Here is a 26,073-nt window from a genome sequence, read left to right as displayed (position 1 = left end):
AGATCGGTAACAACTGGTGGCTGTGGCCTCCAGCTCGGCTTGTGGCTGGCTTGTAAATCACCTTTGGAGCAACTGGGAGGAATTTTAACCTGACCTGATTTTACTGTCCGGTTGGTGGAGAGTAATATTAGGTGTGGAGTGTAAGACTGCTGTTTCTCCAGATCGAGTGGGTCAAGAGAACCCAATTCAAAATGGCTGTCGAGAGACAATCACATGGCCAAAATGCAGCTGCCATCTTGGGTGCTGTTGAGGGGGACATCGGTAACATGCCTGGTCAGAGGGTCCCTTTATTTCATCACCCTTCACTGGCTAAAGAGTCAATGTCCACCTGTCTGACAAGGAACATGGATCAAAGGGGTGAAAGTTCGATGGGCGGAGTTCATGTGCTGGCATTTGACCTCTTCCGGTTGCAGTCTAGTGTGTGATTGCATCATTGCTATTAACCCACCTTAAACAGCCCAAGTATCAGGTGCAAATCCATTAAGCAGTACAACGTTATCAGTGCTTTAAGGGGCACAGAAACAGGAGGAGGCCATTCAGCCCCTGGCTTCTGTTCTGCCATTCCATTAGATTATGGCTGATTATATCATTACTCCACTGATTCTCCTTGTTTCTGTGCTCGGACCTAAAATTCTCAGAATCCACCAAACTCAGGTTTTCAAATGTTCAGTTGTCCAACAGTATTTTTGGCAGGGAGGGCGGTCCAGATTTCCACATCCTTATTCTTGCTTGGGGGTTGGTGGGGGTGGAGGGGGGAGGGGTGGAGGGGGGGAGGGTGCGGGGAGAGGGGGGGAGTAGGTTGGCAAATACAAGCCTCATCTGTGCAAATCTATCCATGTAGTTCAACGCTTTGAGCTTCTCAACTAAACCAAGCAGCCTCTCGAGGTGTTTCCAAAGGACTACCCACCCCCCCCCCCCCCCAGCCCTTTAGTGGGGCTTTACCTTTGGCAAGATAGGATTACTGTTTACTTTAGAGAACCACTACTTGTGTGAACACTCAAACTGACTATGGCATCTGAGAGGTCAGGCAGATGCAGCGTACAAACGAGCCCAAGCCCAGGATTTGTAAAATGGAAAGCACCAAAAGGCCTAACACACATTAACCTTGGAAACCACGAGAAAATCAAATTCAGAATTAATCTGACCAGAAGTGTACCTGGTAGGCGGGGGGGGGGGGGAAGGACTAACATCATCACGCAATGCGGGATACACACGTATAATCAACTGAGGTATTTAAAAGGGAGACTATTCCTTGAAAGTTAATGGATACCATTGAAGAGAGGGGACCTGCAGCTCATAGGCCTGCAGCTGATGTGGTTCACAAAATGGTGGGGGGGGTGAATTCTGTATTCTGCACTGGAGCTTTGTCTGATAGGCATCCACACACCAGGAGATGGCTAACACCCTGGGCCCACTCACTCAAGAATTCAATGCCGAGATAATGTATTTCCGTCGAGTAACCAAGATGCAAGTGCCTGACAGAAAATAAATTTGGTTTGAGCAGGCGAGAGACTGGTACAAAGAGGTAGAGTGTGAGCGCTGTAATGCAAGGATAGGACTTCCTTATTGGTCTCAGATGTAGTTATGATGAGGTAATTGTCCATTGGGAGAGGTGTGAAGATGTTTAAAGTTCCTGTCTTATCTCACAATGTTCACTTAGAGAGTGCATCCATACCCAGACAAAGAAAGACTGAACAAACTGTCCCAATTGGCCATCAAGCACCCACCAAAAATTAAAGAGAAAGCTGATTGGGTCGGTTCACCCCACCCCACCACCCACCCCCCCCCCCCCCCACCCCACCCCCCCACTCCCCCCCCCTTCCCCTTGTCTGATTGGTCAGTGCAGAGTGAAAGCCTGTGGGCTGCCGGAATGCCCTGTTGCTAGGAGATCAGTTGGAAGTATCAGATTGGACACTTCCAGGTCCTTCTGTTGGTGACGTCACTGAAGATGGGGTAGTTGCATCCTGCCAACCTCCATTAGTCTGCGGAGAAAAAGAAATGGCTTGGAGCAAGGAATGAAGTGAGGACAATGCTGATTGACAATTATACTGACAAGGTCACTGAAACTCACGTTTACACATTTAAGCCGTTTGGAAACCACTTAAAACGCCTCTTTAAAAAGATGACTTTATGTCAGTGCTGGTGAATTAACTCTACCCGTTCCACCCAAATGTCAAGCATCAAGCAGAACTTTGAATCTTGTTTCACATTTTTCATTTCCTCCGGATGTCCCAGAGCACCCAGTGAGGGCGTGATGGCTGAAGTGTGGCTACTGTGAATGTGGGCCAATTTCTACACAGCAAGATCCCAGAAACAACAACAGGATAATCAGAGAATCAGTCTTTTTGCTGTTCTAACACACCGGGGAGATCACCCCTCCCCAACATCACCACCCCCCCGCCCACCCCACCCCGTCAGCCTCCAGCTCTTGTTCAGTGTGGTACTAAGGGAGTGCCCCGTGTGGGGAGGTGATGTCCAACAGACCAGGTCTCTGCTCTCTTGATTGGGTAGATATGAATAATCCCACAGCATGAAGCAATGACCCCCCCCCCGCCCCCCCTCACTGTGGTTCGGCCCACATCTACTCTTCAACCAATCCCGGTGAGCTGAACTAGTCGTTTAGTTTCCACGGTCGTTTCTGGGATCTTGCTGTGTTGTAATGAACTATCACCTACTACAACAATATCAAATATCTGCATTTGTATAGCACCTTTAATAGAATAAAAGCACATAAGGCACTTTGCGGAGATATTATAAAACAACATTTCATAATGAGCTGCATCAGGCAATAATAGAGCAAGTGGTCAAAAGCTTAGTCAAAGTGTGAAGTTCTAGACAGTACTTTATAAGAGAGCGAGGTCGAGAGGCAGAGAGGATTAGGGAAGGAATTCCAGAGTATTGGGTCTTTGGAGGCTGAAGATACAGCCTGCAACAGTGGGGTCATAGAATAGATAGACCATAGAGTCTCTACAGTACAGAAGGAGGCCATTTGGCCCATCGAGCCTGCACCGACTCTCTGAGAACAATCCTACCCAGGCCCTATTTCTGTAACCCCGTGTATTTATCTGCGAATCCTCCTAACCTACACACGTTTGGACACCAAGGGGCAATTTAGCAAAGCCAATCCACCTAACCTACCCATCTTTGGACTGTGATAGGAAACCGGAGCACCCGGAGGAAACCCACGCAGACACGGGGAGAATGTGCAAACTCCACACAGACAGTGACCTGAGCCGGGAATCGAACTCGGGTCCCTGGGGCTGTGAGGCAGCAGTGCTAACCACTGTGCCACCGTGCCATGAGAGACTCTTACTGCACTCTGACCATCTTTAATGGTGGAATATCAGATAATTCAAGCCTCACACTGGTTACACGTGATCGCTTGTGCCCATCATTAGTAGCAACCTTTGTAATGCAGAGGAGCTGCTGCATTTGATGGTTTTGGTTGTGGGAGGAATGTTGTCCAGGACGTGGCTTGTTTTTCCGCCAATCTCATCACACCTGATTCCACCGCCGCCAGTGGTTTTTGTTTGCCCGCTCGTCCTGGTACTAAACTGACGTGCCAGCCTAGATTATGTGCTCTGATTTCTGAGGTGAGGTTTGAACCCACGACCCTTCGAGGCAGAAGTAAGGCCCCCCCTCCCACCACTGAGCCAACCATGACGCTCTCGGGGATAGTCGTGCCAGCCAAGGTTGGCACTTAAAGTCACAACCCCCAAGTGGGAGTGTGGTGCCGATTTCCCCACCCACAGGCATTTCACCCTGTTCACTGTCCCTTTAAAAATACTGAAACCAAACGGCTGAACGAGCAAGCCCTCTCCCAAAAGGTCACGACGGAACAACTCGGCAAAGAGGCTATTACTAAAAATTACTGCCTTCAAGATGGCAAGGTAAGTATAAGGGGCAGAAAGCAGAATCAATTTTGTGTCTGGAAAGCAGGCAGATTAAAGTGCGCTGGGGACATTAGTCCAAATTTAAATGCCATTAGCTGAGCAGCAGCAGAAAGGGCCTCTTGGCAGCCTCTCATTTGGAAGGCTGTTATTTGATAGTAAGTACTGCCCAATCCCTCTCACAAGCCATGCGAGCAGCACACAGACAGTCACAGCAAGAGGGGAGAACATTCCAATAACATGTCCTCTTGTTGAGAGGCTGCTTCCCTGTCAGTGCCCTAATTGCCCTCATTTCCTTCGGTTTTTCTTTTCCGCTGTTAAGGCTGTATAAAAATTCCCACTTTGCTTGTCATTGCGGCTGATAGACAGGATCAGAGGAATGTTTTACACCAGGATTGACAGCGGGGATTTGATGCCTCAGGGGTTGCCATCCTCGGTGAGATTCAGCCCCTTGCAGACTGAAGTCATTTAACCCTGTGAAACCCCACAAGACACACACACACCCAGAGACACACACACACACCCAGAGACTCGCACACCCAGAGACACACACACACACCCAGAGACACACACACACACCCAGAGACACACACACACTCAGCCAGAGATACACACACCCAGAGACACACACACACACCCAGAGACACACACACACACCCAGAGACTCGCACACCCAGAGACACACACACACACCCAGAGACACACACACACACCCAGAGACACACACACACTCACACTCAGCCAGAGATACACACACCCAGAGATACACACACACACCCAGAGACACACACACCCAGAGACTCGCACACCCAGAGACACACACACACACTCAGAGACTCGCACACCCAGAGACTCGCACACCCAGAGACACACACACTCACCCAGAGACTCGCACACCCAGAGACACACACACACACCCAGAGACTCGCACACCCAGAGACACACACACACACTCAGAGACTCGCACACCCAGAGACACACACACACACTCAGAGACTCGCACACCCAGAGACACACACACTCACCCAGAGACTCGCACACCCAGAGACACACACACACACCCAGAGACTCGCACACCCAGAGACACACACACACACTCAGAGACTCGCACACCCAGAGACTCGCACACCCAGAGACACACACACTCACCCAGAGACTCGCACACCCAGAGACACACACACACACCCAGAGACTCGCACACCCAGAGACACACACACACACCCAGAGACTTGCACACCCAGAGAGACACACACACACCCAGAGACTCGCACACCCAGAGACTCGCACACCCAGAGACACACACACACACTCAGAGACTCGCACACCCAGAGACACACACACACTCACCCAGAGATACACACACCCAGAGATACACACACCCAGAGATACACACACACTCACCCAGAGATACACACACCCAGAGATACACACAAACACACACACACACACTCACCCAGAGACACACACACACACACACACACACAAACACACACACTCACACAGACACACACACACAGACACAAACCCATACACAAACACACACACCCGCAGACACCCACACATACTCACAGAAACTCACAGACACTCACATACACACACTCACACCCACGGACACAGATACACACAAACACACACATGTAAAAAGACACGCAGACACCCACACATACAGACGCAATCACAAACACACAAATACGAACATATAAACACCTCACACAGACAGACACACACTCGCACACCACACACACAGAGGAACATACACACATCCCACACAGATACACACACACACTCGGGAAGCACTCCTGGTTAGGCCATGAGACATTGACCATTAGTGGAATACTGCTCACCCTGCGATCTGGGCAGTGGCAGAATTTGTGATGGAGTCTCTCCAAAGTAATATTTACTGCGGCTATTATTTATCTCCAAGAATTGTCCCCATTGTGTTTCTTTATCTCGCCATTCTGCCACAGCCCTCTGAATTTGATACCATTCTGAGTGACTGGGAACAGTAACAGTAGCCTGCTTTCATACAGCAGCAGCAAAGCTGGAGAAACATCTGGCCCCCCTACCTTGTATTTTACCACAAAACCAGGCCATTCAGTCCATCTGGCTGATGACAGAGTTCATGCTCCACATGAACTGCCTCCCACTCTACTTCACCTTGCCAGCATGATCTTTTATTCTTTTCTCCCTTCGGTAAGTATCTGGCTTTCCCCCACATGAGACCGTGCTGATCAATGAGGTCTAAGGCTGGAAGCGCCTTGGAGAAGGTGCGAGAAATATTTACAGAGGTGACCGGGGTCATCAGAACGCGTTTAAGCTCTTTCCTCTCGAAAAGGCACGGCTGACAGGTGAACAAATTGAGCGGTAGGATTTTTTGGGTGGCAGGGTTTCTCACCCCAACTGACTGAAGAGTCAACTGCGGCAAGGGCAAGCATAGGCCTTACCCATCCCAGTGTAAAATTGCAGGCAGGTTGGGGCAGGCAGGAGGGTGGTGGGAAGGCCGCCGAGTAATTTTAACCTTCCCCCACCCCCCCGGGTCCGTTAAAATCCTGCCTCTGGTCTTTAACATCGGGAAGGCCTTTGATCTGTTGGGTGTGGAGAAGCTTCTCTCCACTTGGGGCAGGAACCAAATGAATGTGAAACAGTCGCGGATAAACCCAGAGTGTTCAAATATGGATCTTGCTACCACGTGGTTGAGGTGAATAGCAGAGAGGCAGTTAAGGGAAGTGCATGAAGGAGAAAGGAATGGAAAGATACGCTGACAGGGTCAGAAGAACAAAGTATGGGGGGGGGGACGTGTGGAATAAAAGCACTGAGATAGATTTATTTAGTCAATTCAGCCAGGTTCCAGCATCCGCAGTATTTTGCTTTCTAGTCAAGATACCAGTTCCTGTGCTCAGAGCAGCATGGCTGTCACAGTGGGGACAACTTTGCCTTGGCTGGGTCTGGGAGCAACAACTGGATTTTCTAACCCTCAGGTAGGTATCTGCCTGCAGTCGGGGTTTCTACTCCTTTCAGGATAAGGTGCCGCCCTCAAGAGCCGTCAGCCAATCATAGGACCGGCGCTTCTTCACCCCCAGTAGCGCCACTGGGACCTGTGGCCACCGCTGGGACTGCAGGCGGTCAGGTCCAGCTCGCATGGAGGAGGCCCCGGGATTCAGATGAGTGCACAGCGTTCGTCAACCAGTCAGGTCCCGGCAAGGGCATGGGGGTGGTGGGTGATGAGGGGGTCTTCCAACATGGGGCAGCTCTTGCTGCTCCAGAGATCCCTCTGTGGGCCACAGGATCCGTGATCAGGAGCGACCATCCCCTGACATCACCCCTGAGCCCGCAAAGGCACCTCCCAGGTGTACTGGGTGATCTCCACACATGGTGAAGTGCCCACCGACAACTGGCTAAATAAAAATCAGTGGCGATGAAAGGAGGACCTTAAGACCCCTTTAATTAGTTACTGAAGGACTTAAATTCGGCTCCAGGCAGAAGGGCTGTCTGCCACCTCCTCGCTGCTGGTTAATGATCGGAAAATGATTTTCCAATGGCCTCTGGGTTACTAGCCCAGTGACGATACCAATACCCTCCCATCTCCCCTTGTCTCCCGATTGACGTTCAGTACTGCAGGTGAGGAGAGCTCACCTCAAAAACTCATCAGGCGAAACCGTCAAAGTGAGCAAGACGAGACTTCTCGCGGGCTTCTGGGCAGGCTCTGATGGAAGATTGGGCCCTCCTACCTTGCAATAGCCAGAGCACTGGGCTTCACAGATTCCTCTGTCTACAAGCGGGTGATTCACGACATGCTGGCTCCATCAGCCAGTGGAGACCCTAACCGTGGAGCTGGGAATTGTTAATGAGCAGCGCCCCCCGATACCGGCGTGTTCCAGCTCTGATTAAATTGGGCTCTCACTTAACAAGAATTGACTGCACCGCTTGCAATTAAGACAGTGACAGGGAAGACAGTTACATCGAAGGCAGATGCTGAGCACAGTCTGTGGATGTCAGCCGCTTTCTGTGCTGCTGTCATTTCTTGGAGGCAAAATTTAGTGTGCGTCGTTTTTTTTTAATTCTTTAAACCAATTTGCAAAATGCTCATCCACTCAGTCATGTGGAGTGTCTGCGCTGCATGTCCACTGACTGCAAATGAAACAGGCTTTAAGGTGTGAGCTGGCTGCCCACTGCAGACACTCAGTGGTCCCCAAGATAGAGAGTAACTATTGTCTGATAGCAACAGTCAGGAGGTAGACAGGAGGTCAGAGCTCCACTGGGGCCAGCTTAAAGTTTTAAAAGTTCATCAATCACAAGTAAGGCTTACATTAACATTGCAATGAAGTTACTGTGAAATTCCCCCAGTCGTTACGCTCTGGCGCCTGTTCTAAACGCTGCTAAACACTGTGCCACCGCGCAGAGGCTCTCCCAGGAAGGCAGTGGGAGCAGCCAGGGTGGAGGTCACTGTAAGCAGTGTAGACCTCGAGGTCGGCACGGTGGCACAGCGGTTAACACTGCTGCCTCACAGCGCCAGGGGCCCGGGTTCAATTCCAACCTTGGGTCACTGTCTGTGTGGGGTTTGCACATTCTCCCTGTGTCTGCGTGGGTTTCCTCCGGGTGCTCCGGTTTCCTCCCACAGTCCAAAGATTTGGAGGTTAGGTACATTGGACATGGGTAAATGAGCGAGGTAACGGGGATAGGGCAGAGGGGAGGGCCTTTCAGAGGTTTGGTGCAGACTCAGTGGGCCGAATGGCCTCTTGAAAGCTTGCTGTCCTTATCAAGGAGCGTGGGGGAGTGTCGGTCCAACTTGACACAGGAGCTTGGAGCCATCCTTTCCAGAGTGGAAAAGGTGGCCCACTCCGTGTGAGCGTTGTGGATCCAGCGATGATGCAGCGTCTGGCAATTGGTGTCTCAGTTTCCACTGCAGAACAAGCAGAAGCTACTCAGTGTGAAGCTCAAACTGAGGGAATGGAATCTCAGCTTGCTGTCATACTGCCATCCCGGCGGTGGCTAACAGCGCTGGGACGCTCACACCAGCAATCTGTGACCCAGCAGCTCACTGAGATGGCTGGGTCGCTGACCCCTTGGCGGGGGGAGGGCGGGGGGGGGGGAGGAAAGAGTATGCAGTGGCTCCGTGGAGCATGAGCACACTCTCAGGATGACGGTATTCATCCTCCCACCTCTGCCGCTTCCCCAGAGCCCTTACTGTCAACGGTCAGCCAGCCCTGGCTGCAGGGTGTCACCCATGGCGAGGTGAAGCCTGGACACTAGGCCCGGAGCTGCTCAACACCTCCTGCCAGGCCCCTCTGCAGCCTCTCCTAGTGAATGCCAGCGGCCAGGATGACTCAAACGGGTAAAGGCACCCAGAAGGCAGGGAATTGTACAATGATGTCTGGTATGGAATATTGGATGGTTTGTTTGAAGCATTTGTTTTGTGGTAGCTTTGATTTCAGTGTTATGGCCTAGAATCTGATGGACAGTAACAGAGGAAACGCCAGGGTGGGGTGAGGGAGTTGGGGGGGGGTGGGGGGTTACTCTCGATAACTAGGGAGCTGAGGTTTCATTCATAGTGCAGTCCAATAAGCCGATCATGAACAATCCTGTGGAAAGGAGACGAGTTGCTTCCTCTTTACCTCCTACTGCCCATGTGATTGGGTTCCATTGCCGTGGTCAGGTATGCGCTGCTGGGTGTTAAGATTTCCCTTGGTCCCCTCTCGCACCCTCACTGGGGAGTTTGCTGTCAAGCCCTGAGGAGCCGAGTGTACCAATCTGCTTATCGAGAACTACCTCAGGCCCAGTACTCGCTGAGAGAGACTGGTTGGCAATCTCTGGGCTACCACTGGGTCCCAGGTAGTTCTGGGTAAGCAGGTGAGCTAGGCCTCAAATTGATTGCGAATCCTGAATTGGGGGCCCAGGAGACCCCCAAAGTCACCAGAGTTGGTGCTGAGGGGGAACTGGAAGAAGCTGGCCCTTCAGCCTTGTCCAAGGGCCCAAAATCAAGATCGAGCCAAGATTTATTCCCATAGGGCAGCTGTGGTGGAGGTTTATAGTGTAACCGAGTCAGAGGGGCCCCATTTGGAGCCATTGAGGCTAATTTCCCCCTCCATTAAGAGCAGGGAGGTATTACATGATGGAGTATTCAGCAGACATGCTGCTGACCTTTCTCCGCTAATGGAAGGTAAAAGTGCTCAAACCACCAAACACATCAAAGTTCACGATATCAGAGACTGATGAAGACTAAATTTGGAAATATGAAAACACAAAGGCTGTAATTCTACCGGCCTGCCCATCGATGGGCGGAGCGAGTCGGTAAAATCGCCCGAGAGCCGAAAAATTAGGATTGCGCCCGACTTCTCGCCTCTCATGATCTTACCGGCACCGGATAGCCGGCGCTATCAGCCTCTTGGCCATTTCCAGCAAGAGGCTGAACAAGTTTCTTTAAATATATTTAAATTCTCACTTCAATGTGACTAGTGAGCCTGGGAAGCAATCGTCCTGGTTCACTTGCCTTTGTGGCCTCGCCAGGAGAGGTTCTCTCCGATGAAGAAAGCACCTTGTCCCCACAAACAGTTGTGTTGGCTTTGCCGGTAGAACTGGAGGCCATTGAGCACCCCCCCCCCCCCCCCCCGGGGAGGTCAGGGGCAAGGGGGGGGGGGGGAGTCCCATTTACAGTGCCAGCCTAGCAGTGCCAGCCTGGCACCTTGGCACTGCCTAGCAGGCACCTTGGCATTGTCCACCAGGCAGTGTCGGGGATGAGGCCTGAAGGGGCAGGGCCAGGCCAGGCTTGGGTGGCCCGATCGGGTGTGTGGGGGGGCCCACTGCCATCTGCAGTTGCGATCGGTGGGGGATGGAGTGGGGGACCACTGCATGCGATTGGTATGAGGAGGGAGGGGGCGCTTGCTGCCACTCTGCTGGAGATCGGTGGGGGTGGGGCGGCAGGGGTGTGATCAGTATGGGCAGTGGGTGGGGTGGCAGGGGTGATATTTCTGGGTGGTGTGGGGCTCTCGTGATCAGCCGCAGGTCCGCGTGATAGCTGGGGGGGGGGGGGGGGGGGAGGCGGGGGTTGTTGTGGCTATCTGCAGCAGCAGAGACCTGACAGATCTCAGAGCTGTCAGGCCTCTGCTGTTGCAATTGCGCATGTGCAGCCACAGAGATCTGCACATGCGCAATACCTCACTCCGCTGCTTGAGCAAGCGATTTAAGCCCCGCCCACTCCATCTAGTGGCAGGAAGTGGTCTAGCCCATTTTTTCATCGTCTAATTGCATAAGTTTTGGAGTAAAGACTTGCCCAGAAACTCTCCCATGTTCGTGCTTGCTGGACACTTAGAATTGTTCTCTAAATATCGCCCCCATGGCATTTTCAGGCGTCTCTCTGAATAATCAGATAAGTTCTTGTGATCCCAACCTTCTCAAGCAGGACTGTCCCATCTAAAATGCGAAGCGTAGACCAGACTCACCCATCAGGACACGTCAAAGGTTAAGTCCCACCTGCTGCTGTCCAGTATTCTAACCATGTCCAAATTTGTGACTGAACATCATCTCTATCCACTAGGTAGCTGCTCACTCAGCAACAATGCTGTGACTTCCTCCAGTGGATAGACCTGGAATGATTGGACCTACCTCACGGAATCTATCTGAGGAAGGATGTTCTTTCTGTGGAGGGAGTGCAGCGAATGTTTACCAAGCTGATTGCTGGGATGGCAGGACTGTCATATGAGAAGAGACTAGGTCTTTAGTTCGGGCAGGCATCATGATCGATGCTGGCTGGGTGGGCCAAAGGGCCTGTCCCTGTTATGCACTGTTCTTTGTTCTTCTTTGTTCTTTATATTCATTGGAGTTTAGAAGAGTGAGGGGGGATCTCATAGAAACTTATAAAATTCGAACAGGGTTAGAAAGGGTAGATTCAGAAAGAATGTTCCCAATGGTGGGGGAGTCCAGAACTAGGGGTCAAAGTTTGAGGAGAAGGGGTAAACCTTTTAGGATTGAGGGGAGGAGAAATTTCTTCGCCCAGAGGGTGGTGAATGTGTGGAATTCACTACCACAGAATGTAGTTGAGACCAAAACGTTGTCTGATTTCAGGAAGAAATTACATATAGCTGTTGGGGCTGAAGGAATAAAGGGATATGGGGGGAAGGTGGAATCAGGACATTGAATTTGATGATAAGCCATGATCAAAATGAATGGCGGAGCAGGCTCGAAGGGCCGAATGGCCTACTCCTGCTTCCATTTTCTTTGTTTCTATGAACTCGCTAGCAGGGTCTGCTCAGGGCCACCCCCCCCTCCCCCCCGCCAGAGACAGTCACTGCACCACTTACATATACTAAGGCCCATTATCTCAACTGGCAAAAATAATTCTGCATGGGTGTGTGTAACATTGGTTGGACAGGTGCTGTAGTAGCTCGCTCCTTTCAGGGGCCCGCATCAGAAGGGTCATGTGACCTGATCATCCAATGGGGAATGAGTGTGGCGGCCTCTGGGCAGACTGCGGGCTTTTGCAGCCAGCTTGATTCAAGAGCTGAGAATGAACACGTCGATTACAGTACTCTGTAAATAGTTATAAATTAGTGATCAGCTATTGTTAGCTAAATGGCAGTCGCCAGTTATTGCATTTACTACATTGGCAATGAGGAAAACAGCAGCAACTCAGACCGCAATGAAAAATTTGGAGGAAGGTTAATTTTTACAAGAATTGCAGAACAAGATCCTGACTCCAGTGAGTAATAGACAACACTCTGCACAAATGTCACTGATAGCCGTGTCGGGCCAAGGATTGGGTTTAATGGGGCATGAATGGCTGCAGTTAAACTGGCTGGAAATTTTTCAAATATAAAGGAGGGAGGCCCAGATGAAGTCATCAGAAAATACCAGATGTGTTCCAGGAGGAGCTGGGAAAGATCAAAGGATTGCAAGCAAAATCCTTCCGGAAGACACCCTGAGATTTTTAGAGCAAGACCTGTGCCTTGTGCGTTCGTAGTGAAGGTAGAGACAGAGCTAAAAGGAAGACTTGGGCATCATCAGGCCCGTACAATCTTCAGAATGGGCAGCATCCATTGTACCAGTAGTTAAACCAGACTGGACCATCTGTATGTGCGGGGACTACAAGCTGATGGTGGACCAGACTGTGAAACTGGATAGGTACCTCATCCCCAAAATAGAGGATCTGTATGCAAAGTTGGCTGGGGGCGTCTGATATATACCAAATTGGACATGAGCCACACTTACCAGCAGTTAGAACTGAACAATGCATCAAGAGAATATGTCCCAATAAATATTCGTAAGGAGCTATACTGATAGATACATCAACTATCCGGGGTTTCGCCGACTTGCGTCATCTTCCAGCCAACTATGGAGAATTCGTTGCAGGGTTTGCCCAGAGTTGTTTATTTGAATAACGTTTTAATAATAGGATCCACCGAAGAGGAACATATGGCCAATTTGGATAAAGTTTTGAAGAGATTTCAGGAGGCAGGGGTGTGCCTAAAAAGAGAAAAATACACCTTCCAAGCAAATGAGGTGGCTTATCTTAGTTATCGGGTGGACACTTGGGGCTACACCCAATGGAGGACAAAGTGAGAGCGATTAAGGAGGCACCGGCTCCTCGGAACACCTCAGAACTCAGATCCTTCCTTGGGATGGTCAACTATTATGGGCGGGGCAGGTCCTCCCACAGCATGTGCTGTTAAAGAAACACCAGAGATAGCGTTGGAAAATGCCACAGAAAGAGAAGTTAAGCAGGCATTTCAATTTTCAAGTTCATTAGTGCATTTTAATCCCTCTAAGAAAATAATACTTCCATATGATGCATCATCATCATAGATCATAGAAACCCTACAGTGCAGAAGGAGGCCATTCGGCCCATTGAGTCTGCACCGACCACAATCCCACCCAGGCCCTACCCCCACATATTTACCCACTAATCCCTCTAACCTATGCATCCCACGACTCTAAGGGGCAATTTTTAACCTGGCCAATCAACCTAACCCGCACATCTTTGGACTGTGGGAGGAAACCGGAGCACCCGGAGGAAACCCACGCAGACACGAGGAGAATGTGCAAACTCCACACAGACAGTGACCCGAGCCGGGAATCGAACCCGGGACCCTGGAGCTGTGAAGCAGCAGTGCTAACCACTGTGCTACCGTGCCGCCCTGCTAACCACTGTGCTACCGTGCCGCCCTGCTAACCACTGTGCTACCGTGCCGCCCCACTGTGCTACCGTGCCGCCAATCATATGGGGTTGGAGCTGTGTTATCCCACACAATGGTTGACAGGTCCAAGAGACCCGTCGGGTCTTTATCAAGAACCCTGTCAGATGTGGAAAGAGGATGCTCCCAGATAGAAAAGAAAGGCCTTGCTGTTATCTACGGCATCAGGAGGTTTCATCAATACATATACGGGAGACATTTTACTATCATCACAGACCACAGGACACTTTTAGGGTTTTTCAGGGAAGACAAAGTAGTTCCACCAATTGCTTCTTCTGGAATACAATGAAGGGCACTATTCTTGCTGCCTATAATATACCTTCGAACATCGACCAGGGACTCACGTTGCTCTAATATCAGAGTTGTCAAAAAAGGAAACGTGATTTGTCGAAACTCCAGAGAGCATTTGAGATGGACGAGACAGTCTTTGTAAAGAATTTTGGAAGCAGACCAAGGAGCTGTTGTGGCCAGGATGGGGGGCCACTGTCCTGTGAAGTGAAAGTACAGGACAAGTTAGTGAAGAAACACGTGGCTCATTCGGGGCAGTGGGAACCGTCCCATGAGCCAGAGTCACTGCCTGATCCAATTGTGCCAGCAGGTAGTGTTGTCCAAGGAGTGAAGTGGCTGATCAGCCAATGGCGGGCCAAAGTGCTGCTCCCAATGAAGCTGAGGAAATAGTGGAAAGTGATGCGCTAGTACCAGAAGAAAGTCCCAGTGAAGCAAATCCAACCAAAACTCTCTCTACAGTTGAACATCAACCAGTTGAGTTATGTCACTCCCAGAGAAAAAGAGAGTCCCTTGACAGACTATTTTAACACTATTACTATTCTTTTGAAAATTGTATAAGTTATTAATGTACTGTGTAATAAGGGACTCAAAGGATGTCGTAACTAACCCCTTTAAGTGGCATGCAGTAGAAGAGTCATGTGACTCGATCACCCAATAGGGAACAAACGCAAGGATCTCAGGGCAGAGTGCGGGCTTTTGCAGACAGATTGACCCTAGAGCTGAGAATGAACACGTTGATTGTGACAGTCTGGAAATAATTGTAAACAGCAAAGATCCTTAGACATTCCAAACCCACAACCACTTTCATCTAGAAGGACAAGGGCAGCAAAAAACCTGGGAACACCACCACCTGCAAGTTCCCCTCCAAACCACTCACCATCCTGACTTGGAAGTATATCGCCATTCCTTCACTGTCTCTGAGTCAAAATCCTGGAACTCCCTCCCTAACAGCACTGTGGGTGCACCTACACCATAGAGACTGCAGCAGTTCAAGAAGGCGGCTCACCACCATCTTATCAAGGTCAACTAGGGATGGGAATAAATGCAGGCCCAGTTAGCAACAGTAACGTTTTAGTGTGTTTATCCCAGTCCAACGCCGGCTATCTCCACATCCCAGTTAGCAATGCCAATGTCCCATGAATTAATTAAAAAAGTAATAAACCTGTTGCTGTTTGTTAGCTAACTGGTGGTTGCCAATCATTGCATTTACTCATCGGTGAAAGGAAGAGATGGAAAGTCATCGAAGGGGAGAGATAGAGGAATGAAGGGCAAGGAATAAAAGCAACTGATTGCACCTTTATTCAGAAACAGCGCGGTGTCAAATAACACTAATCCTGAATCTGAGCAAAACTCTGAAATTAGGATCTTGTCTCCCAACACAACAAACGGTGTGGATGTGTGGGGCCAGAGTAGATGATCAGAAAGGACAACGGCAAACACCTGGCAGAAAACAACACTCTCTGACCATGGCTAACAAGAGAAGTTAAAGATCGGAACAAAAACCGCTGCAAATATTCAGGAGGCAGAGAAACAGGTCAGGTTCCAGGTCGATTCTTTTTAATAAGTTGAAGGTAAGAATTAGTTTAAAGGGAGAGACCAAAAAGAGCAGGAAGCCTGAGGATTGAAAGGGTTTGAGAATTCGGCAAAGGATGACAAAGAGAAACCTAAAAACAGATTGTAAAACCTTTGAAAGGTATGAAGGAATGAAGAGATTAGTGAGAGTAAGCATGGGCTCGATACAGGCAGGGAAATGATAGTGCGGGGTAAGAAAATGGCAGCCATTAAATGAATACATTGGGCTGAATCTCCCCAGATGGCCTCAATTCTGGGTCAGCCACCCAGAAGTGGCTGTGGAGGGATGTCTGTTGCGATCTTCCCAGAAACAGTCAAAGAGGTTTAGAAGCCCTGTCCAATGAAGAATTGGGTTGGGGAAGTGGAGGACCCAATGAGAGCCCTCCCCTCCACCCCCCACCCCCATCGGCGTCTGGCTGACAGACTCACCGGGAGAGGTGAGCAGCAGTGAGGCAGCTAGGAGACTCCGACTGAGCTGAAAATGGAGGCTCCCTCCTCGGGACAAGCAGAAACTCCAGCCAGGCCATGACTGTCAGGCCATCAGCGTGGAGGGGGCTGCTGCTGTGGTCATCTTATCCGAGTCGGGCCTGTACTGGAGGTGTGCGGACCCCACCCCTTCTACCAGCTGAAGGCTCCTCCAAATTTCCATCGGCCTCCCATCTTGGAGGGGGCGCTGTTCTGACACCATGAAGATCCCGACAACATCCTCGTCCTGCCCTCCCCATCCCAGTGGGCCTGAATTGATCTCATTGACTAGCTGCCATTGCTGGATAGGTCGCTGGTATAATGGTGGTCCTGTCTCCAGCAAGAGCTGCTTGAGCAGGAATGCACTACTTCTAGAATTTCTTCCTGGCTTGACATCCAGACCCACCAGGAGCCAGGGAAATTCAGTCCTTTGTTTCTGTTTTCATGGCAAAAGAGACATTAAACATTCTTGATATAATAGGAAACCAGGAGTTAATTAAATATTAATTGAGTTTGATTGCAGGCATGTGGCGGGCATGGGGTTCCACTCGATTGCAGATAAAGAGACACCTATTGAAACTGTGGAGTGGTTGAGTTAGGAGATGCGTGCTTGTAATGTTTCATGCTGTAAATAAATGAGTAAAGATTGGCTCCAGTATCATTTTTCACTCATTAGCTTTCCAAGGGTTGAGTGAAAATGGCACTCTTCAGAAGATCATAAGAAATAGGAGCACGAGTAAGCCATTCGGCCCATCAAGCTTGCTCCACCAATCAATGGGATCATGGCTGATCTGACTGTTGCCTAAATCTCGCCTATCACACCTGCTGTTTTGACTCCCATGTTCATCAAGAACCTGCCGAACTCAGCCTCGAATATATTCAACGACAGAGCTCTCTGCGGAAGAGTATTCTAAAGACACAGGACCCACTGAAAGAAACAATCCCCTCTCATCTCCATCTTAAATGGGAGACCCTTATTTTTAAACTGTGTTCCTTAGTTCCAGATTTGCCAATGAGGGGAAACATCCTCTCAGCATCTCCCCTGTCAAGCCCCCCGCAGAATCTGGTGTTTCAATGAGATCACCTCTCATTCTTCTAACAGGCCCAACCTGTTCAACCTGTCTCTGTAAGGCAAACTCATTATCCCAGAGATCAGCAAAGTGAACTTTCTCTGAACTGCCTCCAATGCAATTATATCCCGCCTTATGTAAGGAGAACAAAACTGCACACAAACCTCCCAGATTTGGTCTCATTAAGACCCGATAAATCTGTAGCAAGACTTCCTCACTGTTATACTCCATCCCCCTTGCAATAAAGGTCAACATTTTATTTTGCCGTCCTATTCACTTGCTTGCCTATGTACTAACTATTGTCTGATTCAGATCCCTTTGTATTTCCTGCAGTCTCTCTCTATTTAAATAATATCCTGCTTTTCTATTCTTCCTGTCAAAGTAGACAACTGTACATTCCCCACATTATACCCCACCTGACACTAACGTAAAGCTATTAGAGGTAGTTAAAAAAGTGACTGGAGAAGGTGATGGGGCTAATGGCTGACAACTCCTCAGGACCAGATGTCCGACATCTTTAGGCTTTAAACGAGGTAGCTGCAGCGATAGTGGATGTATTGGCATAGATCTTCCAGAATTCCATAGGTCCTGGTACATTCCCTTTGGATTGAAAGCAAACATAACCTCACTGTTCAAGAAAGAAGGGAGGTCATTCAATCTTTCCTCATCACTAAAACTCTACGATGGGACTGGCGAGGCCTTGGCTGGCCTATCCGCCATGGGCGCAATTGAAGCCCTTAAGTGGTCAATTAATGACCAGCTGGGGAGACGATGGCCCAGTGGTATTCTCGCTAAACTATTAATCCAGAAACTCAGTTAATCTTCTGGGAACCCGGGTTCGAATCCCGCCACAGCAGATGGTGGAATTTGAATTCAATAAAAAACATCTGGAATTAAGAATCTGCTGATGACCATGAAATCAGTGTCAATTGTCCGAAAAACCCATCTGGTTCACTAATGTCCTTTAGGAAAGGAAATCTGCCGTCCTTTTCTGGTCAGGCCTACATGTGACTTCAGAGCCATAGTGGTTGACCCTCAACTGCCCTCGGGCAGCTAGGGATGGGCAACAAATGCTGGCCAGACAGCAACGCCCACGTCCCATGAATGAATGAAAGAGAAGCTAAGGCCCATTTCCCACCCAGCCTCAATTTTCATGCTCTCAGGAGGATTAGGCGTGTGGAGTGGGTGGCTGGGGGGCAGAGGCAGGGAAACCCAGAAAGTAGCCTGGAGCAGGATTGTGGGGGGTGGGGTGGACCACCTCCATCAATGGCCTCCTTTCAACATTGGGTCACATGACCATGGTCTGCTCTGCGGTGCTCCCACCCCAACCCCACTCTCTCCACACCAACTGACCAACCCATTGATATTGATATCTTCCTGTGGCCCACAGATTTCATCTTCATTATCAACCCTAATGGCTGACTTTTCTATCCACAAACTCCTCAATGATGCCAAGCTAAAACATTGAAATATATATGTACCAAAAAAGGCACGGGAGCTGCGAAACCCCACAGGAAATCACCTTCCAGTCAGGCAAGTACCCATCCACCATAACCCTTTGCTTCCTACCACCAAGCCAGTTTCGGGTCCAATGTGCCCTTTTTGCCCGAGACCTCATGGGCTCTTGCCTTCTGGACTATTCTACCATTGGCACCTTATCAAAAGCCTTGTTAATATCCATCATTCAAAAGGCTGGCTTTGGCACGATGGGCCAATGGCCTCCGACAGTGTGATTTTATGGGTGTAATTTTACAGCCATCTCAGTATTAGGGCAGGGCTGGAAAATGAGGCAGGGCCATTACAAAAATTCCATTGACTTTGACAGGAATGGAAAATCTGGCCGGTGGGAGGGACTGTAAAACTCTGGCCAATGGTTCCGTAACCAGTCACGCTGGAGAGGCTGGGTGGGCTCTCTTTGACATATTTTAGTGATCTCTCGAAATACTGGTCTTTGTGTGACTATCATTTGTCATGACAGGGCTATGTTGTGAAGGCTTTAATAGGTACTTACTGTCCAGTTTCTGATGTAACACTGTATGACAATTCTATGAAATATTTGGTTACATGATAACAGCATGCGATTCATCACATGAGTGCCAGTGTCAGGAATTAAGTAGGGAAGAGACAGAGAGTATGAGACAGAGATAGAGGAGGGATTAATATAAAGAGGGTAAGACAGAGAGAGGCAGACAGACAGAAAGAGTCATAGCAATAGAGCAGGAGGTAACCTCAAACAGGGGCTAATCATTAACATCAGTACAGTTGTGGGGGGATGGGGTTACTGCATGACAGTGTACAGAGCTGGATTTAACATCAGTAGAGACACAGTCAATAACACAGGGAGCTAGGGGAGAGGGGTTACTGAGTGACAGTGTGAGGGAGCTGGATTAACATCAGTAGAGATACAGTCAGTAACACAGGGAGCCGGGGAGAGGAGTTACTGAGTGACAGCGTGAGGGAGCTGGATTAACATCAGTAGAGACACAGTCAGTAACACAGGGTGCTGGGGGAGAGGGGTTACTGAGTGACAGTGTGAGGGAGCTGGATTAACATCAGTAGAGACACAGTCAGTAACACCAGGAGCTGGGGGAGAGGGGTTACTGAGTGACAGTGTGAGGGAGCTGGATTAACATCAGTAGAGACACAGTCAGTAACACAGGGTGCTGGGGGAGAGGGGTTACTGAGTGACAGTGTGAGGGAGCTGGATGAACATCAGTAGAGACACAGTCAGTAACACAGGGTGCTGGGGGAGAGGGGTTACTGAGTGACAGTGTGAGGGAGCTGGATTAACATCAGTAGAGACACAGTCAGTAACACAGGGAGCCGGGGAGAGGGGTTACTGAGTGACAGTGCGAGGGAGCTGGATTAACATCAATAGAGACACAGTCAGTAACACAGGGAGCTGGGGGAGAGGGGTTACTGAGTGACAGTGCGAGGGAGCTGGATTAACATCAATAGAGACACAGTTAAGAATACAGAGGGCTGGGGAGGGGAGTTAGTGAGTGATTGCGTGGGGGAACTGGATTAACATCACTAGAGATACAGTCAGTAACACAGAGTGCTGGTGAGAGAGGTTACTGAGTGACAGTGTGAGGGAGCTGGACTAACATGAATCAAGACACAGCCAGTAACACAGGGTGCTGGGGGAGAGGAGTTACTGAGTGATTGCGTGAAGGCACTAGATTAACATCAGTAGAGACACAGTCAGTAACACAGGGTGCTGGGGGTGAGGGATTACTGAGTGACAGTGTGAGGGAGCTGGATTAACATCAGTAGAGACACAGTCAGTAACACAGGGAGCTGGGGGAGAGGGGTTACTGAGTGACAGTGTGAGGGAGCTGGATTAACATCAGTAGAGACACAGTCAGTAACACAGGGAGCTGGGGGAGAGGGGTTACTGAGTGACAGTGTGAGGGAGCTGGATTAACATCAGTAGAGACACAGTCAGTAACACAGGGAGCTGGGGGAGAGGGGTTACTGAGTGACGGTGTGAGGGAGCTGGATTAACATCAGTAGTGACACAGTCAGTAACACAGGGAGCCGGGGAGAGGGGTTACTGAGTGACAGTGTGAGGGAGCTGGATTAACATCAGTAGAGATACAGTCAGTAACACAGGGTGCTGGGGGAGAGGGGTTACTGAGTGACAGTGTGAGGGAGCTGGATGAACATCAGTAGAGACACAGTCAGTAACACAGGGTGCTGGGGGAGAGGGGTTACTGAGTGACAGTGTGAGGGAGCTGGATTAACATCAGTAGAGATACAGTCAGTAACACAGGGAGCTGGGGGAGAGGGGTTACTGAGTGACAGTGTGAGGGAGCTGGATTAACATCAATAGAGACACTGTCAGTAACACAGGGTGCTGGGGGAGAGGGGTTACTGAGTGACAGTGTGAGGGAGCTGGATTAACATCAGTAGAGACACAGTCAGTAACACAGGGAGCTGGGGGAGAGGGGTTACTGAGTGACAGTGTGAGGGAGCTGGATTAACATCAATAGAGACACAGTCAGTAACACAGGGAGCTGGGGGAGAGGGGTTACTGAGTGACAGTGTGAGGGAGCTGGATTAACATCAGTAGAGACACAGTCAGTAACACAGGGTGCTGGGGGAGAGGGGTTACTGAGTGACAGTGTGAGGGAGCTGGATTAACATCAGTAGAGACACAGTCAATAACACAGGGAGCTGGGGGAGAGGGGTTACTGAGTGACAGTGTGAGGGAGCTGGATTAACATCAATAGAGACACAGTCAGTAACACAGGGAGCTGGGGGAGAGGGGTTACTGAGTGATAGTGTGAGGGAGCTGGATTTACATCAGTAGATGTATGGTCAGTGATACAGAGCACTGGGTTAGAGGGGTTGCTGAGTAACAGCGTGAGGGAGCTGAATGAACAAGTTTTGCAGAGAATTGATTAAGTTAAGCACACCTAAAGATATTCTCAATCTTCATACCTGCCAGAAGTGGAGTGTAGAAATGGGTAGAGAGGTCTATAAAGTTCATCTTCCACAAGTCAGATATTGGAACAATAATGGAGTTGACTATTTCTTTGTAACCTATCTCTACCAAGAAAGGAACAGTTTGAAGTAAAGCCCCAGAGTTGGGGAGGTTTGGGAACCATAGGTCAAAGATCACATTTCCTCCCAAGCAATTGCAACACACCATCTCTCGAGTTACTCATGTACTGTAACCTCACTGTCCACTCGATATCGGATTCAGCTTACAATCATACAAATCTAACGGGCTGGAACAGAGTAGCTGATCCATTAAAGTGATGATGTGCAGGTGCCGGCGCTGGACTGGGGTAAGCACAGTAAGAAGTCTCACGACACCAGGTTAAAGTCCAACGGGTTTGATTGCACAAGCTTTTGGAGCGCTGCTCCTTCATCAGATCCATTAAAGTCTGCCCAACACTCGTGACAGAAAGCCCATCTCTAAAGGTTGTATCGTGTGAAATATCCTCTGTAAACGTTGTCTGGATAATGTTATCCCCGGGGGTCCTGAGCAGGAGAGGTGGGACTCCCTGTTTGATTAGTCTGGCTGTTAATGCAGATCTCTCCACTCCTCTCTCTACTCCTGCACTGTCCCACAACCAAGATCTCTGCACCCATCTGGTACCAGCCCCCGAGCATCCCTGACTGCAATCGTTTTACCCTTGGTGGCCAAGCCTTCAGCTGCCTTGGGCCTAAGCTCTGAAGTTCTCTCCCTGAACCCCTTTGCCTCTCTACCTCACTTTCTCTTCCTTTCAGCATTTTACCTGATAGTGTTGAATTTTATTTACCTGCTTCAGTGTGCCGTGTTAAATACACCCCTGGAAACTGCCCCGGGATATGTTACTAAGTAAAAGGTGCTATGAAAATTGAAGTTGTTGTTGGCTGAATTTTGTTAGCTCTCACTGCTTCAACCAGAGACTCACACAAGCCCTTCTGATTGGTGTATATCCATGAGCCACGCCTCCTCTCCGCCGACCATGTGGCAGCCACGATACAATCTGATTGGTTGGAAGTGTTAAGGGTGAATTAAAGCCAACTTTCCTTGCAGGAGAATGAGAAGATCCCATTTCACTTTAATCTATTGTCAATCGTAATGAAGGAGAGAGGCACAGCCAGCAAGGGTGAAATAAATGATGATTCATATCGATGGCAGTGAGGGATAAGGGGGGAAAGTGGGAATATGGCATTGAGATCGTGGATCAGCCACGATCGGATTGAATGGAGGAGCAGGCTGGAAGGATCGAATGGCCTCGTCCTAATTTCTACGTTTCCTAGTTTCCACATTTCTGTAACCGTGGCAGCAATTTTCAGCGAAGGCCTCAAGTTTGTTAATCTCCATCCTTCTCTCCTCAGTCTTGTGAAATGAATAAATATCGAGAGAGAAAGAGAAAGAGAGAGAGAGAGAGAGAGAGAGGGCAAGGATAAAACATTCATCAACATCTCCCGGCAAGTGGAGAATTTGATTTCCTCGGACATCTCAAGGCAGGAGCAGCGGCCAGCACTAACCTGCAGCGATGAGGAGATTCTAACCCAGCGGTCATGTTGTGTATGTGTTAGTACGGGCCTGGCCTGCTCTCTCAGTCTGCTGTCACACCCGCTGAGGGGCGGGATGCCTGATCTGAGAAATCAAGTTGGATTGCTGTCCTCTCCGGAACCAAGGCTCTGGCTGTCTCTGTCGTATCAATTTTGCCCAGCACCACACAGCTTGTCGTTGTGAATTTAACAAGACCACCCAGCACAGACAGTGCAAGGAGAGGGTGGGGGGGAGACGGTGGGGAGGCGGGGGGGACAGGGGGGGGTGGGGAGGGGGAGATGGCCTGCGTGCTGCTTTCGGCTGTGGTATTTATTCACAGTGCAGGCGAGCGCTTGTGGAGAAGGGGGAGAGGGGGTTTTTGTGTGAGGTGAGTTGTTGGGGGAGTGGGGAGGGAGGGATTCAGCTCGCTGGCCGATTGAGACACAGAAACACAGAATGGAGGGTCCGACCCTTGCAGTAAACCAGGCGGCACCTGCCTCTCTCTCCGCTCAGCCTGCTCCTCCACCACCACCACCACTCCCGGCACCCATTTGCCGATGCTGACTGCATCTGACAGGTGGGACACGTCAGCTGCCTCGCTTCATCTCCCTGCTCACCTCCCTTACCATCACCCCTCTGACCTCCCCAACTCCCCCGCACGGCAGCTGGGCCGCTGGCGAGGTCGCTTTGGCCGCCGGGACCAACCGTCCGACTGAGCTGATCTCGGAGATGTGACAAGTGGGACCTCCGCAAGGTACAGTCTCTGCCTCTAGCCTGGAATTAATGAGGAGCAAGTGAGGGAGACAGAGAGAGAGACAGAGACAGCAGTAAATAATACACTGGGTAGAGGACTTTAAAACTATGAAAGGGTTTGATAGAGCGGATATGGAGAAGATATTTTTGCTTGTAGGAGTGTCCCAAAATTCAAATAGTCACGAATAAATCTGTTTGGGAATTGAGGAGAAACTACTTTACCCAGCGAGAGGTAGAATGTGAACCTCACTACCACACGCAGTGACTTACTTTTTAAGTGGCCGTTGCTGGCTGGTCCAGCATTTATTGCCCATCCCTAACTGTCTTTGAGAAGATGGTGGTGAGATGCCTTCTTGAACCGCTGCAGTCCATGTGGTGTAGGTACACCCACAGTGCTGTTAGGGAGAGAGTTCCAGGATTTTGACCCAGCGACAGTGAAGGAATGGCGATATATTTCCAATTCAGGTGATCCATTCCGTTTCATTGACTTTGTAGCAGTTTGATACAGTTGAGTGACTTACTCGGTCATTTGAGAGGGCAGGTAAGAGTCAACCACATTGCTGTTGGTCTCGAGTCACATGTAGGCCAGGCCGGGTAAGGACAGCAGATTTCCTTCCCTAAAGGACATTAGTGACCCAGGTGGGTGTGTTTTTATAACAGTCGACCATTTCTGAAAATCACTTTTAATTCCAGGTTGATTACAATGAATTGAGTTTAAATTCCAACAGTTGCCTTGGTGAGATTTGAACCCATTTCCCTTTGGATTACTGCTCCATTGATACCACCACTTGGGATGTGTTTCAAAGGAAGCTAGGGAAGCTCATGGGGGAGAAAGGAAGAGAAAGATATTGAAAGATGAAAAGGGGCTGGGAAGAGGCTTGTGTGGAGCATGGCCAGTTGGGTTGAACGGCCTCTCTTATTTACTGTAAATTGTCAGTAATTCCAGGCAGTAGCAGAAGGAGACAGCTTACTTACATTCAGGGCCTGTGGACTGTAAATCCTGCCAGCTCCCAGACCGTCACTGTATCCGCCTGTCTGGTTGATGACGTGGCGCAGCGAGTCCACCTGGAAGAGAGACAAGAGGCCTGGGTCACACCGTTTGACCAGACTCCAATTCCTGGCACAAGGGCAGATAGTGCCCATCCTTGCTCTGCAAGGGCGGGGGGTGGGGAGGAGGTGGGGGAACTGGCACCGCAGGGAGTGTTTTGTGGGCACTTCCCTCTGAGGCCTTCAACAGTGGGCGACACGGTGGCACGGTGGTTAGCACTGCTGCCTCACAGCGCCAGGGACTCCGGTTCAATTCCCGGCTTGGGTCACTGTCTGTGTGGAGTCTGCACATTCTCCCCGTGTCTGCGTGGGTTTCCTCCGGGTGCTCCGGTTTCCTCCCACAGTCCAAAAGGCGAGCTGGTTAGGTGCATTAGCCATGCTGAATTCTCCCTCAGTGTACCCGAACAGATGCCGGAAAGTGGTGACTAGGGGATTTTCACAGTGACTTCATTGCAGTGTTAATGTCAGCCTACCTGTGACACTAATAAATAAACTTAAACAACAGGTTGTGAAATGGTGTCTGTTATGTTGTGGCGTCGTCAAGAGGCTTCAGACTTTGTTAGGAACAGAAGATATTTATTGATAAGAGAAACCAGATACACAAGTTGCAGCTCTCGGCTACTCTGGAGTCGAGTTCCAGTCTTTATGATGTTAACTATATGGCTGCTAAATGTATTCTGCCCGAGAGAGGACTCAATCCGCTGGGGTGATCGCTCACTCTCAGTCCCATTGGTCCCTCAAGTCAGGTGACCAACTTCTACTGGGTAGCGTATACATGGTATCTGTTTCTTTAAGGCAGTACACTT

The 26,073-nt window shown here is 49.8% G+C and overlaps 1 protein-coding gene across 4 annotated transcripts in view; it reads right to left on the bottom strand.

Annotated features, from left to right (window-relative positions):
- Positions 1-1,889: 1,889 nt before the first annotated feature.
- The window catches only part of LOC144497876 (pre-B-cell leukemia transcription factor 1-like), a 486,513-nt gene continuing 462,329 nt past the window's right edge, over positions 1,890-26,073 (bottom strand). For all 4 annotated transcript variants that reach the window (XM_078219312.1, XM_078219311.1, XM_078219314.1 and 1 more), the window contains 2 exons: positions 25,196-25,285; positions 1,890-1,982 (listed from right to left, as the gene is read on the bottom strand). In XM_078219312.1, the coding sequence (XP_078075438.1) occupies positions 1,890-1,982; positions 25,196-25,285 (183 nt within the window). The remainder of the gene's footprint in view (positions 1,983-25,195; positions 25,286-26,073) is intronic.

Source organism: Mustelus asterias, chromosome 8 (genome assembly GCF_964213995.1).
Source record: "Mustelus asterias chromosome 8, sMusAst1.hap1.1, whole genome shotgun sequence".
NCBI lineage: Eukaryota > Metazoa > Chordata > Chondrichthyes > Carcharhiniformes > Triakidae > Mustelus > Mustelus asterias.
Note: the sequence above shows the minus strand (reverse complement) of the source record. Positions and strands in the feature narration are given on the sequence as shown.